At 44.3% G+C, this 15,318-nt stretch overlaps 1 protein-coding gene across 1 annotated transcript in view; it reads right to left on the reverse strand.

Moving 5' to 3' along the window:
* The window catches only part of ADAM23 (ADAM metallopeptidase domain 23), a 145,791-nt gene that overhangs the window by 59,811 nt on the left and 70,662 nt on the right, over positions 1–15,318 (reverse strand). Inside the window, 5 exon segments of the mRNA XM_054970140.1 lie at positions 698–746; positions 1,779–1,869; positions 3,806–3,890; positions 6,996–7,162; positions 10,526–10,597. Of these exon segments, the coding sequence (XP_054826115.1) occupies positions 698–746; positions 1,779–1,869; positions 3,806–3,890; positions 6,996–7,162; positions 10,526–10,597 (464 nt within the window).

Raw genomic sequence — 15,318 nt, forward strand, 5'->3', positions numbered from 1 at the left:
TCTCCAGATTAGAGTCCTGTCGCTCTTAACCACTATACCAAACTGGCTCTTCCTCCCCCTCACTGTTAAATCATCAGTTGGAATCCTGGTTTGCAGGAAAGAGAACAAACTATAAGTCTGTGACTTGGCTCTAACTATAAGCTGCAGAAATTATTAATTTCCATGTTGCGCATGAGGATAAGATGGATCATGTGAGACTTAGGATACCCCAGGCTTATTCCCATACTGACAGATATGGTTACATGTTAGATCACTGTAATATACAAATACACAGAAGTATCTAAAAGGACAGTCTTACATTTTTAAAAAAGCTACCAGGGTCATTTAAGTCTAGCATTTTTTTCGACTGGTGGAAAAACATTGTATTATGTGTTTCTCCAATTTACCTTAACTTTTTGTTCAAATAACCCAGTTATATGGAGTGGACTGCAATACTTATTAACATAATTTTTAAAAAATATTTTTATATTTTAAAAACGTTGGTACTGAAAAATAGCAGCTCTTTCCCATCCAGAAATGAAATTCCGGTTTCAAATTAAGAAAATGGAAAAAGATATATGCAGTCATTAACTTATTTGGGGATAATGTTCAGTGTTAATGTATAGCCTGGTTATTAGTCTAAATGCAGACTCTTCAACGTGTTCTGAGCAACTCATCCATGGGTTATAATTCTCAAGTACTGATTATTACGACATACCCTGTTTCCTCCATGATACATCCGCCCCAGGATTCTGTGCAGTCACATTCTTCAAGAAAAATACAAGAGAAGGGGGGGTGGGGAAAAAAGGATAGTAGTTAGCATATAACAACAACAACAAAAACCATTCACATAATAGGGGAGAAGGGTTAATAAGAAGTTTTGCTCTTACAATACTGAATCACAGAACCACACCTAGCAAAGAAGGGCTATGGGAACAGTTTACTTCAAGACACAGGGCATTCCTGCAAAGATAATTACCTCTAGCTATCTCCTTGCCAGTGTAAAAGCAGTCTGAGCTTTCATCCTTCTGGGTGCACATGGAATTCATCGAGGTATTTCCATGCCATAGTCTCAAAAATTAATTTTTCACCACAAGGCGACTACCTCCAGGCCATCTGCAGCCAGTCTGGTGTAGTGGTTAACAGTGGCAGGACTCTAATCTAGAGAGCCAGGTTTGATTCCCCACGCCTCCGCTTGAAGCCAGCTGGGTGACCTTGGGTCAGTCACGGCTCCTCCTGAGCTCTCTCAGCCTCACCCACCTCACAGGGGGATTGTTGTGGGGATAATAATAACACTTTGTAAACTGCTCTGAGTGGGCGTTAAGTTGTCCTGAAGGGTGCGATATAAATCGAATGTCGTTGTCGCTATTATTATTAAAATCATTATCGTAGATTGTGAAGATATGAATTAGATTTTCTTCTGTTTATTTACACAGGTAGGTTCTGATATTAAGGCAAAAAAAAAATAACTTCCCTTAAAATTCGTGCCTGCCCTACAATGCTTCGAAGCCATGACTGATTATATATAAAAATTTAGACCACACACGCACACACGCACACTAAATTTTCTGAAATCCTAGGGCTTCTCTCAGGTTTGCAGAAAGATCTCTTTTGTCTATTAAAGGCTTCAGTCTGGATTTATATATCCACAAATGGGGCCAACTTGATGTAGCAAGAAATGGATATGTGGATGTATTAGTTTGATAGAAATTTTTTATTATCTTAAAAATTTAAATTATGTACAAGTTTTGTAAACTCAGTCTAAGTAAGAGAACAGGAATTCAACACAAATTACATACTTGGTTTTCTGGCTCCCGGCTCCCACTGTATTCCTAAATTCTGAGCCAGACTTTGGGATAGTTCCTGTGCCATTGCCCAGGGAAGACCATACTGTTGAAACAGATGCACAAACCTACTAAAGATTATTGCAATTTACTGTGCAAAGCTTCTATTTCACTATTTATCCTGCGTAGGATTTGACTCAGGTCTTAAAAATACTTAGACGGAAGTAAGTCAGACTAATAGGAATTAATCTTATCAATCATATCTCCAAGATTAATTCTGCAGCCTTGTAAACTTTTCACAACTTGTACACTGAACTGTAAAAATGAGGGAATGTTGGTTTTCTTTATGGTGCAGAGGTTCACGAGCTGAGATATGGCAGCAGAAGAACCATTTTCTGAAAATCTGAACAACGGTATCAGAGAGAGCAGCTCTCTTAAGAATTCAGAGGTGTCCATTCAATTGCAAAAAAAATGAGTTTAAATCCATAATACAGAGGTTTTTTGGGGTGGCTATGCATTTGAGATTAAGATTTCCACTCCCATCTAAAGTCAAAGGGCATTTCTGCACAAAAATTTCCTGTATTTTTCAAAAAGGTATATAAATGACCTGAGGACTGATTATTACTTATTTATGTCATTTACAGTCTGACTTTCTCACTGAGGCTCAAGGTGGATTACACAGTGTGAGATTACGGGGTGCGCACTATGGAAATATTTGAGATTCGGAATAACTTAGATCCAGAAGAGGCAAGCCGCTTTGGGTTCAGGTTATCGGAATTGCTTCTGTATGCTTTGTAATGATTCGGAACATACCGAAGTGAGACCTCCCACCTCCCCCGAGCCCCCCTTCCCCCAACCCCAATGACCTTTCCTGAAGGCAGGAGCAGGCGCCTCCACCGCCGCAGCAGTCAGCAGGGTGGCGTGGAAGGCCACAGCCGGCACCTCCGCAGCCCACGGTGCCACTTCGGCCTCTGCAACGGCCAACAGGGTGGCAGGGAAGGCCATAGCCAGCACCTCCACCATCTGTGCCGCTGCTTCGGCCGCCACAGCAGCCAGCAGGGCAGCAGGGATGGCCGCAGTCGGCACCTCCACCATCCACCACCGCCAGGACGTCTCAGGTAAGTGGGGTGTTGGTGGGAGGGAGCTCTTTAAAAAGGCCCCAAAGCTTCCCGAAGCGACCCGAATCACTTCAGGAAGCTTTGATTCGGTATTCCCAAATCGGGGCCATCATACTGGCCCCAATGCAGAAATACCAAATCTTTACAAATCAGGCCCAGTTTGGGTTTTTTTTTCCGAACCAGGAACCCAAAGCACACACCCCTATTAGTACAGTCAATATCAAGATTAGCAGAAGCCACACACCAAGCATCCTACCATGCTAGGACTTGAAGCTCCAAAGGCCCACCTTAGTTAGGTACCTCCTTCCTGGAGGTAATTTCCCTCTCCCTTCTCGTATGCAATAACATTAACTACTAGAACTGATGTCTGGAAGTGCCATAAGAGTGGGAGGAGGGAGTGGGAAAAAATATGAACACTCAAATCAATTTAGATAACTATTAGTTAGAGAAGACTAGCTTTCCCCTTCAGGGAGAGTTATCGATTCACTTTTATGACTGCTGAACTGGAAGAAGCCACTAAAGAGAAAAGACAGCAAAATAGAAATGAAAGAAACTTTACTTTAAATACATGTTCCAAGTATAAAGTCTGATACTGAGCTGACTGAAAGATCCTAGGCAACGTCACTGAAAATAGGATGTATTCGAAAGAGACTAATTTGTCGGTGGTGCAGTGATACTTAAACACTTGAAGACGATGATTTTGCTACTGGGAAACATACTGAACACAAGGGCTCCATTAAAATATTCTATGCTGCACTAGCATCCAGGGAAATCTGGAAATAACTTTTAATCAATTTTTTTCAGGTTAAGGCTTTGCAACATACCTCTGAGTAATATTTGAAAATCCTACAAGAGGTACACTTCAAAAAGAAAAAAAATGTTTTCATTACCCACCCCCCATTACCATCAAAACAGAAATGTTACCTCATTTACGCCAACACCTCGTGTCCCAGAACAAATTCCTCCAAAATAACTCAGGCTACTCCGCTTGTAATGAAATGTCACATTCCTTAAACAACAAAGATAACCCAAGTAATAATAAAAAGGTTTCTTAATACAGCAAATTGTAGCAACATCTTTCAAATGCCTGAAACATCTCCTTTTATGGCACATCACATCATGTTACTATCACTAATATTCAGAGATCCAGAGGAGTTAGCCGTGTTAGTCTGTAGCTGCAAAACAGTAAAGATTCCAGTAGCACCTTTAAGTCTAACCAACTTTATTGTTGCACAAGAGTTCAAGAACCATGGCTCTCTTCCTTAGATGGCTCTCTTCCATCAGCTTTTGAGAACCACAGCTCTCTTCATCAGATGCATCATCAGTTGGTTAGTATTAAAGGTGCTACTGAACTCTTTACTAATATTCAGGTGAAGATAAATTCTCAAAGCTAAATTCATACGAATTACAATCTACAAAAATGATTGACAAGTGTCATCAGGTACCCCTTCGCCCCCCACACAATAGATGCCCTCATCTCAGTCAGTCATTTATTATTACAGCAAAAGCCAGAAAAACAAAACAAATTTGCGATAAAAAATAAATTACATCAGGGCATAACAATAAGATCAGAGAATTAGTGATGGAAGAATTGATGAAATAAAAACAATGAAGATAAAAGAGAGTTAAGAAAAAAACACAAAATCAATTATACCACATTTTCAGCTAAAAGGAGTCTGCGTTTCCTAATGGCTAAAGAACAGAATCTGGCCACAGCATAAGTCACTGAGCTCTGAGTGTCTTCTAAAAGGAAGTTGCGCAAGATTTCTGGTCTAAAGTCGAGATAGGACTGCAAGGGGTTAAATTTAGACATGAGAGGCAGTATAAGACAAGCCCTTTCCTCTTGATATAGTTCGCAGAATAAGAGAACATGAGTGACCGATTCCACCATGTAATAATAAATGACTGAGATGCCCTCATCACAGATTCACTGATTTGCAAGGTAAGGCTTCAAGTAAAGCAAATTCATAACAAAAGGGGGGGAAACGTCATGCACACCAGGTTTCTACTTCTCCTAGCCTCTAAGCCACCATGCTATTTTTCTCCTCCTTCCTTTGTAGTTCAGGATTTTTGTCATTGCCAATGAACCCTGTCAGTCTACCTTATGAGAGTCTCTTCTATTTCTTCAGGAAGTGTCATATATGTTTCCATTTCAACACCCTCCATGAAAATACTGCCAGGGGTCGCCATAAGTCAGCTTTGACCTGAAGGCACTCTCCACCACCCTCCCTCAATACACTAACAATTGAAGGCACAACTCCTTGAAGATTCCTCCACCAGAGAGGGTCTGGCTTATACTCTCTGCCCTCTGCTTAAGCTGGTGCCAGACTGCACTGAGTGGAAGGAGAGGCTGCTGTTCTCCATTTCAGTGACTCAATAAACATTCATATTCAAGGAACAAGAAAATCGCATTGGTGGTACTGAAAATAAAGCATGTCAAAAACCAGTGTTGTGTAGTGGTTAGTGTTGGAGTAGGATCTGGGAGTCCAAGGTTCAAAAGAAGGTTTATTATAGAAAAGGGAGGAAATGGTTGATTTGGGACCAACATGCTTGAAGGACCACCTACTGCCGTATATGAACCTACCTGACCATTATGGCCATCTTTGGAGGCCCTCCTTTGGTTGTCCTGACTAGAGATGGGCACAAATCAAAATACGAACCAAAATTAAGCATGAACCAGGCCAATTCGTGGTTAGCGAACCAACGGTTCATCAGATCCCATTTCTGACGAACCACCATGAACTTTAGGCTGGTTTGTTTGGTTCGTTTTTTGGTTTGTCACTGCAGACAGCCTGGTGCCGACCAATCAGTTTCCTAGGCAACAGGGGATGGACTTCCTGCAGACCTTCTGCTGAGCCTGAAGTAACCTTCTGCTGGCCCAGAAGTGACGATTTTCTGACCTGGTTGTGATGTTTTCATGAACCAAACGAACCAGTTCACAAACCAGGGCCAGGTTCGTGAAAGTTCGTGAAATTTGACGAACCACGAGCCACATGGTTCGTTTTTTCTCCAGTTCATGCCCATTTCTAGTCCTGACCTTCTGAGATAAGGCAGGTGGAAACCTGAGAGAAGGCCTTCTTGGTATCAGCACCAAAACTCTGGAACTCTCCCCCTATAAAAACTTGTCTGTCTCCTTCTGTTGCCCTCTTCCACCAGCAGGTGATGACTTTTCTTGTTTAGTTTGGCATTCCCTCAGTGATCCTTCCTTCCCGTCCAATGTTTTAATTGTTGTTTTTTGGGGGGGTTAGCACTGGCTTGAATTTTAAATGCATTTTATGTATTTTTGTTATTGTATTTATTTTAGTTCTGATAGTTAGGGGTCTGTTATTAAGAATGTTTTTTTCTTTTTTTAATTAAAAGTTTTATATAATTAAAAACAAACCTAAAAAACTACAATTACACATATACTAATAAAACAAACAAAAACAAAAACAACTCATCAACAAACAAAAACATACATAATACAGGGGAAAAAACAACAACAAATACTCTAAACTAAAAGGTTTCTGATTTTCTCCAAAATAAATACTTGTATCATGTCAAATCTACACTTTCTCTAAGTAATGATTGACAGCTCTTTCTTCTAATGTCAAAATCTCTTAATCCATAAATCCAGAAATCATCAAATCGTAGGTATCTATTTCATATAAATAGTCTATGAATAGTCTTTGAAAGTCCCATAGTTAGGGGTCTGTTACTAAGAATGCTTTTGTTGGGTTTTAAGGTGTAATTTTATTACATGTATTTTAATTCGTTAGCCACATTGGGCCGTTATGAGTAGGGGAAAGGAAGAATATACATTTTGTTAAAATACAGGCAGATAATTAAGGGGTTGATCTTTTAACACTATTTTAGTCTGGACATTTTTTTTAAAGCTGTCAGTCTTCTGGTTTTATGGGCTATACTTTTAAGCTGGCCTAGGTTTTTAATGCTGGGTTTTAACTACTGTATTTTATTGTTTTGTTTTTGGTATTTTTATTTTGTAAGCTGCCTTGAGCAGGTTCCTGGAAAGGCAGCACAAAGAAGTTCTAAGTAAGTAAGTATATGAGACAGAGAGTGCAGCAGAGGCCTTCGGAAAAATGGCCAGTGTACAAAAACACAAAATAATACGTACGAGAGAAGGTGAACTGCATCAGCAGGCTGCTTGATGTACTGCTGGCGATATTTGGAGAAATCATGAAGCATCTGCCTTGGGTCAGGGTGCACACTGATACGATCTCTGTCTGACCAAGTTTCAACAGCAACCAAAACCACTCTAGTGTTCAGTTGCTCCTTGTAAATCTGAGGGCAGAGACAGGACAGGCACAGGAGTAGAACACTGGGTCAAACATGCACAATTCGCCAATTAGTCAGTGGAAGGACAAAAAGGGTAAACGAAGAGGGAAACATGGGTATAGAATTAGCCAACAGACCTCTAATTTTCTTATCAACAAATTTACATTAAATGAAAGCTCACATTAAATCTAGTAATACAGAATGTGTCACTCTCTTTCACATATTTGAACAGAAGAAGCATGGACATATCCGCACACAGAGGCATATGCATATACCATCTCATTAACTGGCAGTCATAAACTAAATACGATTTAACACCCTCCTGGAAGAGGTCAGGGGGATTCTTTCCTACCCCATCCTGAGCTTCCAGCAAGGATGTAACACAGAGCTATTCCAGAGAGCTTTTGCAGCAGCCTGAGCTTGGGTAAAGGGAAAATATTCTGCCGGTGAGGACATAAGGTGTTTTTAAATTGGTTTTTAATGTTCTATATATGTTTTTAATTTTTTTATCAAACTGTTTTTATATTGTTGTCACCAGGGCTTTTTTTCTGGTGGAACTCAGTGGGTTGCCCTTGGAGAAAATGGTCACATGGCTGGTGGCCCCGCCCCCTGATCTCCAGACAGAGGGGAGTTGAGACTGCCCTCCGTGGCACTCAGCAGAGATCAGGGGGCAGGGCCACCAGCCATGTGACCATTTTCAAGAGGTTCCAGAACTCCGTTCCACCACGTTCCAGCTGAAAAAAGCCCTGGTTGTCACCCACCTTCGGTCCTGAGATCCGCTGAATATAAACATACCAGGCATATAAACATTCCAAAGAAATAACTTTTAAATAAATAAATACCCCATGGCACCTGCTGCCACCTTTCCTGGCATCCACCAAGTGTTTTTAGAAAGTGAGTGGAGCTAGGCAACCGGCCACTGGAGCTCTGATGGGCTATTCAGATTAAAATAATATCATTTCAGTGTCACCTGCCACGATGGCATTGTTTTTTTATTCTCTCACACATTCCTTTTGAAAAAATTACTCCTGTTGTCCCCTGCATTTTGGCTTCCGGGGGGGGGGGGGGGTTCCACTTCTCATGATGGATATTTTGTGTTCGGTGACAGCCTTTTGGGGGTTGTATCCAACACCCAGTTTCAATAGGGACAGTAGGGGCTGTGGGTAGCATAAAGGGGCTAGTCCCAAACTTGCCATAATAGGAAACCTCGTTGATAGAGGGTAAGTGACCAGTGGGCATGCTTACCTTCAGCACACTTAAGGGCCTGACAAATCCCAGACACCAGGCCGCCACAGTGCTTAGATATTTCACTGTGGCCCCTGATATTTTCAGCAACTATTGTCTTGTATTGTCCCTCAGCAATTCTCCGTGGAAGTACAAAGATCCAACCAATTCTTCAATTTGTGCAAGAGAAAGGATGGGACTCCTTTTCACACACACGGCAATGTTTTGGATCTTGGGGCATGCATGCCCTAAAGCCACAAGGGTGCTGTAATAAGGAGGGTAATTGGCCACATTGACCCAAAAATCTGGCTGGGTCCAACCTAAAGCTTATTTATCATTTCACATCAGAAATGATGTATGGCATAAAAATAAATGTGAATGAAATTCTTGTCATTGCTTGTTTATATATAAGATTAACTTTACAGCACTCCCAGCCTGGGGGAACCTCTTTGCAGGATCCTGACCAAAACACAGCCCAGCTCTGGGAGTCTCAGCACCTGCCAGCAAATGCAGCTGAACCAGAGAGGGGTGCATTGCTGGACCAACCAGTCCACTAGGTTTAAACCCTGTGATCGCACCTCCAAGCCCCACCTCGCAGTTCCCTCCCTGCAGCTCCAGGCTCCAGGCTACATTTCCCAGTCTAGCTGGCCAAGCTGGCAGCCCTACTCCAGAGGAGCCCAGACCTGGCCAGCCTGCAAAGGACAGGACAGCTCACTTGAGGTTTGGACAGAGGGGCAGTGGCACTCTTCTCCTCTGCTTGGGCCAGAGGCACCACTTGACTCCGTGCCAAGATCTGGGCCGATTCCAGACGACTAACCTTAAATCGCTCCATGCCGCCCTCTTCCGGATCGCGACGGGGAAAATGCGAAATATCGCGTTTCCTCGCGCGAGTTTTGCGCGACGACGCGCAAAACTCGCGCGAGGAAACGCGATATTTCGCATTTTCCCCGTCGCGATCCGGAAGAGGGCGGCATGGAGCGATTTAAGGTTAGTCGTCTGGAATCGGCCCTGGTGAAGTTTCAGCTAAGCTATGATAAACAATAGGCAGTTAGATGAAGAACTGGCAGCACACTTGTGTTCACTCATGAAAATGCAATGCTACTGACTGTTGCCCACAGTGAAGGTGTCACACTCTTTTAAAGTGACAGAAGATAATAGCTGGACATCATCGTGCCAGTCCAACCAATCCTTCCCCACCCCATTTCATTACTCTGTCCCATTGACTACTACTTAATGAGATGGTGGTAGAAGATACTGGTCTGTGTGTGTACCCTTCTGCACACAGACACAAACATGTGTATATATGTGGAGGTATATGTTCAGGAGCACTCTATTTAAATGTGCAAGATTCCAGTTCAGTAGGACCTTAATAAAAATCAAGATTTCCAGGGTATAAGCTCTCAAGAGTCAAGCTTCCTTTATCAGAGTCAAGTGAGCTTGACTCTCAAAAATCTGTACCCCAGAATTCTTGCCGGTCTTTAAGGTGCTACTAGACACAAATCTTGCTCCTCTCCTGTAGACCAATACAGCTGCTCACCTGAAACTGTTTAAATATGTACGTGAATGAGAGAGAGGCTGCATGCATGCGCATACAGAGGAAACCTCTTCCCCCATAATTCTTTGAAGGCGTGTATTTAAACATGAAATCTTTTCTGCGGTATTTTACAGAGCTTCACTTGCCCATTCATTCTATTCTTTGTTCAAAATAAATAAAGCATAAAATAGTCATTCTAGTTCTTGTTCCCATTAGATAAAATCTGTTTAAAGAACACGGCGTTTCTTGCTGCAGCCTATTCTAGGGCCATCCTAAAGTGGTTTCCAAGTCTAAGCCCTAGGGTCTCTAAGGAATCATTTCTTCATCTAAGACGTTATAAAACTAAGAACCTTTAACTAAGAACCAGAGGAGTCAGCCATGTTAGTCTGTAGTAGCAAAATCAAAAAGAGTCCAGTAGCACCTTTAAGACTAACCAATTTTATTGTAGCATTCTCGAAAGCTTATGCTACAATAAAATTGGTTAGTCTTAAAGGTGCTACTGGACTCTTTTTGATTTAACTAAGAACCTTTATTTTAACACCCTTCAGTATCAGCAAACACACATGTTGAATAAAACGTTATTAGTAGCACTGGATCACAGTAATACTTACAGCATCTACAAGATTTACCACAGACTTGGCAAAGTTGTTAATGTAAGCATGGGATGATCGATGTTTTTTGAACTAAAAGAAAAAACATTCATCATAATAAATGTATGTTCTTTGCACTGTCAGAAGGCAATAACAGAACAACTGCTGGAAAACCACCAACAACACCTTTCTCTTTGAGCTATTAACACTGACGAACTTCATTAAGATTGGTGGCACAAAGATAGGGCGAAATCTTTTGCTGTTTCAACACAATCATTTTCCTACATCAATTTCTCTTGGAAGTTATTTAAATGTTGATCATTCACCACAACTTTGTTTCTGTAGTTTGCTCTCAACGTTCCCTTTCTCATATTCAGCAAAACCATCTAGAAGTATGAAATATTGCAAAGAAGCAAGCTTTTGTGATGTCAGCGCTGGTTCATGAGATAATACATGGAAGGAAACCCCTTGGTTTCTGCAAGGGTTGCTGGTCCCTGAAACAGGTACAAGATCAAGACCATCTCTCTAGCCTCATCCTGCACTTCAAGCAAGGAAAGAGTTGCCGCTGCCTAAAAACCAAACCCAGACAGGGATTTCCTTCTCTCCTCGAGCAGAAAAAAACATAACCAAACAACACAATGAAGCACTGTGCTGCTAGGAGCAGCAATTATCCTTGCCTAAAAACAAATTTAAAGGTATATCTTCCTACTCGATCTTCACACTTTAAATGGTGAGGAATAGACATGGGCACGAATTGAAATATGAAGCAAATTTCAGCACAAAACGGGCCATTTCGTGTGTCACAAAAACTGCGTTTTGTGGGGCCACGGTTATCATGAAATTATCACGAAATTGTGTCAAGGTGTCTGTGAGCTGTTTGGGTGCCGGTCTTGGGGCCACCGCCTGGCTCTGGGGCCAAGCTTATAGGGATCCATTCCTCGCATGAGGGCTCACAGGACTGATCTTGGAGCACTTGTCCTTAATTGTGACGGGTCTGTGGGTTCTGTCCCTCCTGTGCCAAAAGTAAAGTGGTCCACCGTCAGGCTCTGTCTAAGGCCACGCACACATACTTGAGGGGGAAGGCCGAGTCAGTCGGTCTGTAGCACTGTCAAATATCTCCTCACGGGGGCGGGGATGTTTCAATTGTGTGCTGCGGTAGATACTGCCGCAAACCAAAGAGCAGGAGACATCTGTCAATGCCGCCAACTCCATATCAGGCAATGGATGACAGGATACAGCAGACGGATCTCTGGACCATTGCATCAAGACACAAATTCTTGGTCAAAATGATTTTTATTCAGAAATCAGATTGTTTCCATATACAGGTCCATAGGTCTACTTAGAAGCAAGGTAGACATCTAAGCAGCAAGAGCAGAAGTTGACAGGAATAGTATCATGTGAGAGAAACGTCTCTTTTAACATTCTAGTTTACTCCTTTCTCCCCCCTCCCAACCGTAAACAATACTTTGGCGCTCTCTTGGTGTGAGAACATTTCACATATTTGTGATATCACATTGAGTTACTAAGAAACAAGACACAGCACTGTCTGGGAATGAACACAAGGTCATAAACACTGGAAGATGTTACAGTCCAACAGATAAACGCATATGAAAGCCTGAGAAAAGAATAGTTATGACACTAGCAAAGTGATATTGAGCTATGGCAAGACACACTGTGTTCAGCAGAACAGAATCAAAATTGGCATGGATGAGGCTCAGACATGACACTCCAACTGGTGGGTTTTACTGGTGGGAGGCAGTCTTATTTTGAACACTTGTACCTCTTGAAAGGCTGTGGAGGGCATCCATTGGTACCACCACATCTGGAGAGCAGGTTCTGTCGGCTCTGACAGCCACACAACTCAGCACGGGGGAAGGGCATAGTTCAGTTGCGCTGCCCTGTGGTCTCCATTCAGACCAGAGGCCTTACTTGGAGAACCAGTGCTGCCTGGAAAAGTGTGATCAGTAGGCGTGATTCCATTGCATCTGTCCGTCCCACCCACCCATGCACAACCCGGGGTGAGGGGAGACGGCCCCCCGGACATTATTAGAATTTCCTCCCCCAAAGGGGAGAGTCACCATATACAGCAGATGGGTTCTCTCAGAAGCCTCCACTCCTTTGCATGGGCATGTGTGCTGGGGCAGGTACTGCATAAGCTGCAGTATTTTGAGAACCTGTGCTGCCTGGTAAGATGTGGAGGTGGCCAGCAGCCATGATTCCATTGTGTTGCTCTGCTGTCCCAGGGTGAGGGAGACGGCCCACCCCAAGCGTTAGAATCTCCTCCCCCCAAGGGGGAGGCATACATCCATCCATCAGTCCATCTCACCCTCCCATGCATGTCCCAAGGTGAGGGGAGATGCCCCCCCGGGGAATTTAGAATTTCCTCCTCCCAAGGGGGAGGCATCTGTCCATCCCACCCACCCATGCACATCCCGGGGTGAGGGGAGACACCACCCCAGGCATTTTTAAATTTCCTCCCCCCAAGGGGAGTGCCGCCATATACAGAGGGTGGGTTCTCTTGGAAGCCGCTGCTCCTTTGCATGGGCATGTGTGTTGGGGTAGGTACTGCATGAGTCACAGAATTTTGAGAACCTGTGCCACCTGGAAAGATATGGAGGTGACTGGCAGCCACAATTCCGTTGTGTTGCTCTGTTGTCCCGGGGTGAGGGAGATGGCCCACCCTGGACATTTAGAATTTCCTCCCCCCAAGGGGGAGGCGTCTGTCTGTCTGTTTGTCCGTCCCACCCACCCATGCATGCCCCAGGGTGAGGGGAGATGGGCCCCCCGGGCATTTTTAAAATTTCCTTCCCCCAAGGGGAGTGCCGCCATGTACAGCAGTTGGGTTCTCATCAGCCACCACCACTCAGAACAGGAGCCGGGCATGTTTCTATCCTTGATAGAATGTGGGACGGTATCCATTGGTGGGACAGTATCCATAGGTGCCGCCATGTCGATAAGGTGGGTTCTGCAGGCAGGCAACGGGCAAGAGTCCATCTGTCCGTTCCATTAGAGTACTGTCCCCCCAACCTCTGTCCATTCAGTGCTGCCGTATCCAGATGGTGTGTTTCATTAGTGGCCGTTCCCAAGAGTGGAACTTAGAAAACCCACATGTGAGATGTGGTGTGCGCCCCTTAGGGCCCAAGGGGGTGCTGAGGGCCACCACCCGAGTCTGTGGGTGGGGGAGAAGGCCCTCCACAAGAGTGGCTCTTAAAGTAACCTCCTCCCAAGAGAGGAAGACATCCGTCCGTCCCCTGCAGCCACGTACAGTGAATACAGACTAACCCAGCTAACTCCTCTGAATATCCCCCCAAAGAGGGGGAGGCATCTGTCACTGCCGCCATATCCAGCAGGCATGATATACCCGCGAGGAGGGGTGCAGGCATGATATACCCACGAAGAGGGGTGGCCACCTACAGAACCCACACGCCGTATATTGTGGGCACCCCTGAGGGCACAAGGGAGGTGCGGGCCACCCCCACCCCCGAGCCCATTGGCCACAGGGGGGCAGAAGGGAAGATAACCTCCTGGGTCCACAAGGAGGGGTGGTCATTAAGAGAACCCATACACTGTACTTGGGAGCCACCCCTTAGGGCACAAGGGGGTGCAGGCAACCCCCCACCCCTGAGCCCATTGGCCACGGGGGGGGGGAGGCAGAAGGGAGGCTGATTGCCTCCCAGGTCCACGAGAAAAGGCAGCCACCAAGAGAACCCACATGCTGTATTTGGGGGCCGCCCCTTAGGGCACAAGGGGGTGCGGGCCATCCCCAACCCCAAGCCCATTGGCCACGGGGGGGAGGGGGGCAGAAGGGATGCGGTCGGCTCTGCAGACCGCCTCCTGGGCCCGCAAGGAGAGGCAGCCATCAAGAAAACCCACAAGCCAAGTTTGGGGGCTACCCCTTAGGGCTACCCCTTAGGCACAACTCGCTGCGAGTTTGGCATCTGCCGGTATGCAGGGGGGCATTGAAATGCCACGGGTTCTGACGAATCATGAAACTAACAAATCATTTCGGCAAATGTATCAATTTCGTGGAATTTCATGATTCGCAATTTGTGGATCGCGATGAAACACGAAACTCTCGTTTTGTTTTTTTCCGTTTTGTTCCCATGTCTAATTTGGACTACTACCAATACTTACCTAATTTGGAAGCAAATGGCTCAAGGTCAGTAAATTCAAAAGGATTCACAGCTATGTTAACAACTGGTTCAACAAGAGCCCCATTTCTAAAACCCTACATTCAATTAGGCAACAATTGCTACTATAACAATGATAGGATTGCAACAATCCCTTTATTGTAAGAGTTATCAGTCCCATGCTCCAGATGGATGGCTGAGAAAGTGTGCTTTGCATGAGGCCATCTTGTGAGTTTCAAAGTTTGGGGACCTCTTAACCTGAAGCCATTATGCTACATAAGGGATCCCTGGGTCACAAGAGCGGGAAAGCCCAACTATTAATTTCTTCTCCTTACGGATTTTGCTGGCACAATGTTGAGGCCCCTTAGGAGAGAAGGTATCCCTGAGAAAATGAACCGATACCAGTGAGCACCTTAAATAGTATGGAACGGGAGCAAATGAAAGGGCACGTTGACCAAGGGGAGTGGTGTTTCCTGTCCCGAGAGGCCGCTAGCGCATTACTCCAGAAAGGTATGGCCTTTCCAAGCTCTGATTCTAGTAGGCTTTAAACAAAAAACACAAGGAACTAACCTGGGGCATACCACCATTCCACAAATGAACTTACAGCTGTGCACAATTTCCAGTTCTTAGCAAACTGTACGTATTTCTTAAATTACATCAACAGCATACACAACAGTTAGTACT

This window comes from Eublepharis macularius, chromosome 2 (assembly GCF_028583425.1).
Source record: "Eublepharis macularius isolate TG4126 chromosome 2, MPM_Emac_v1.0, whole genome shotgun sequence".
NCBI lineage: Eukaryota > Metazoa > Chordata > Lepidosauria > Squamata > Eublepharidae > Eublepharis > Eublepharis macularius.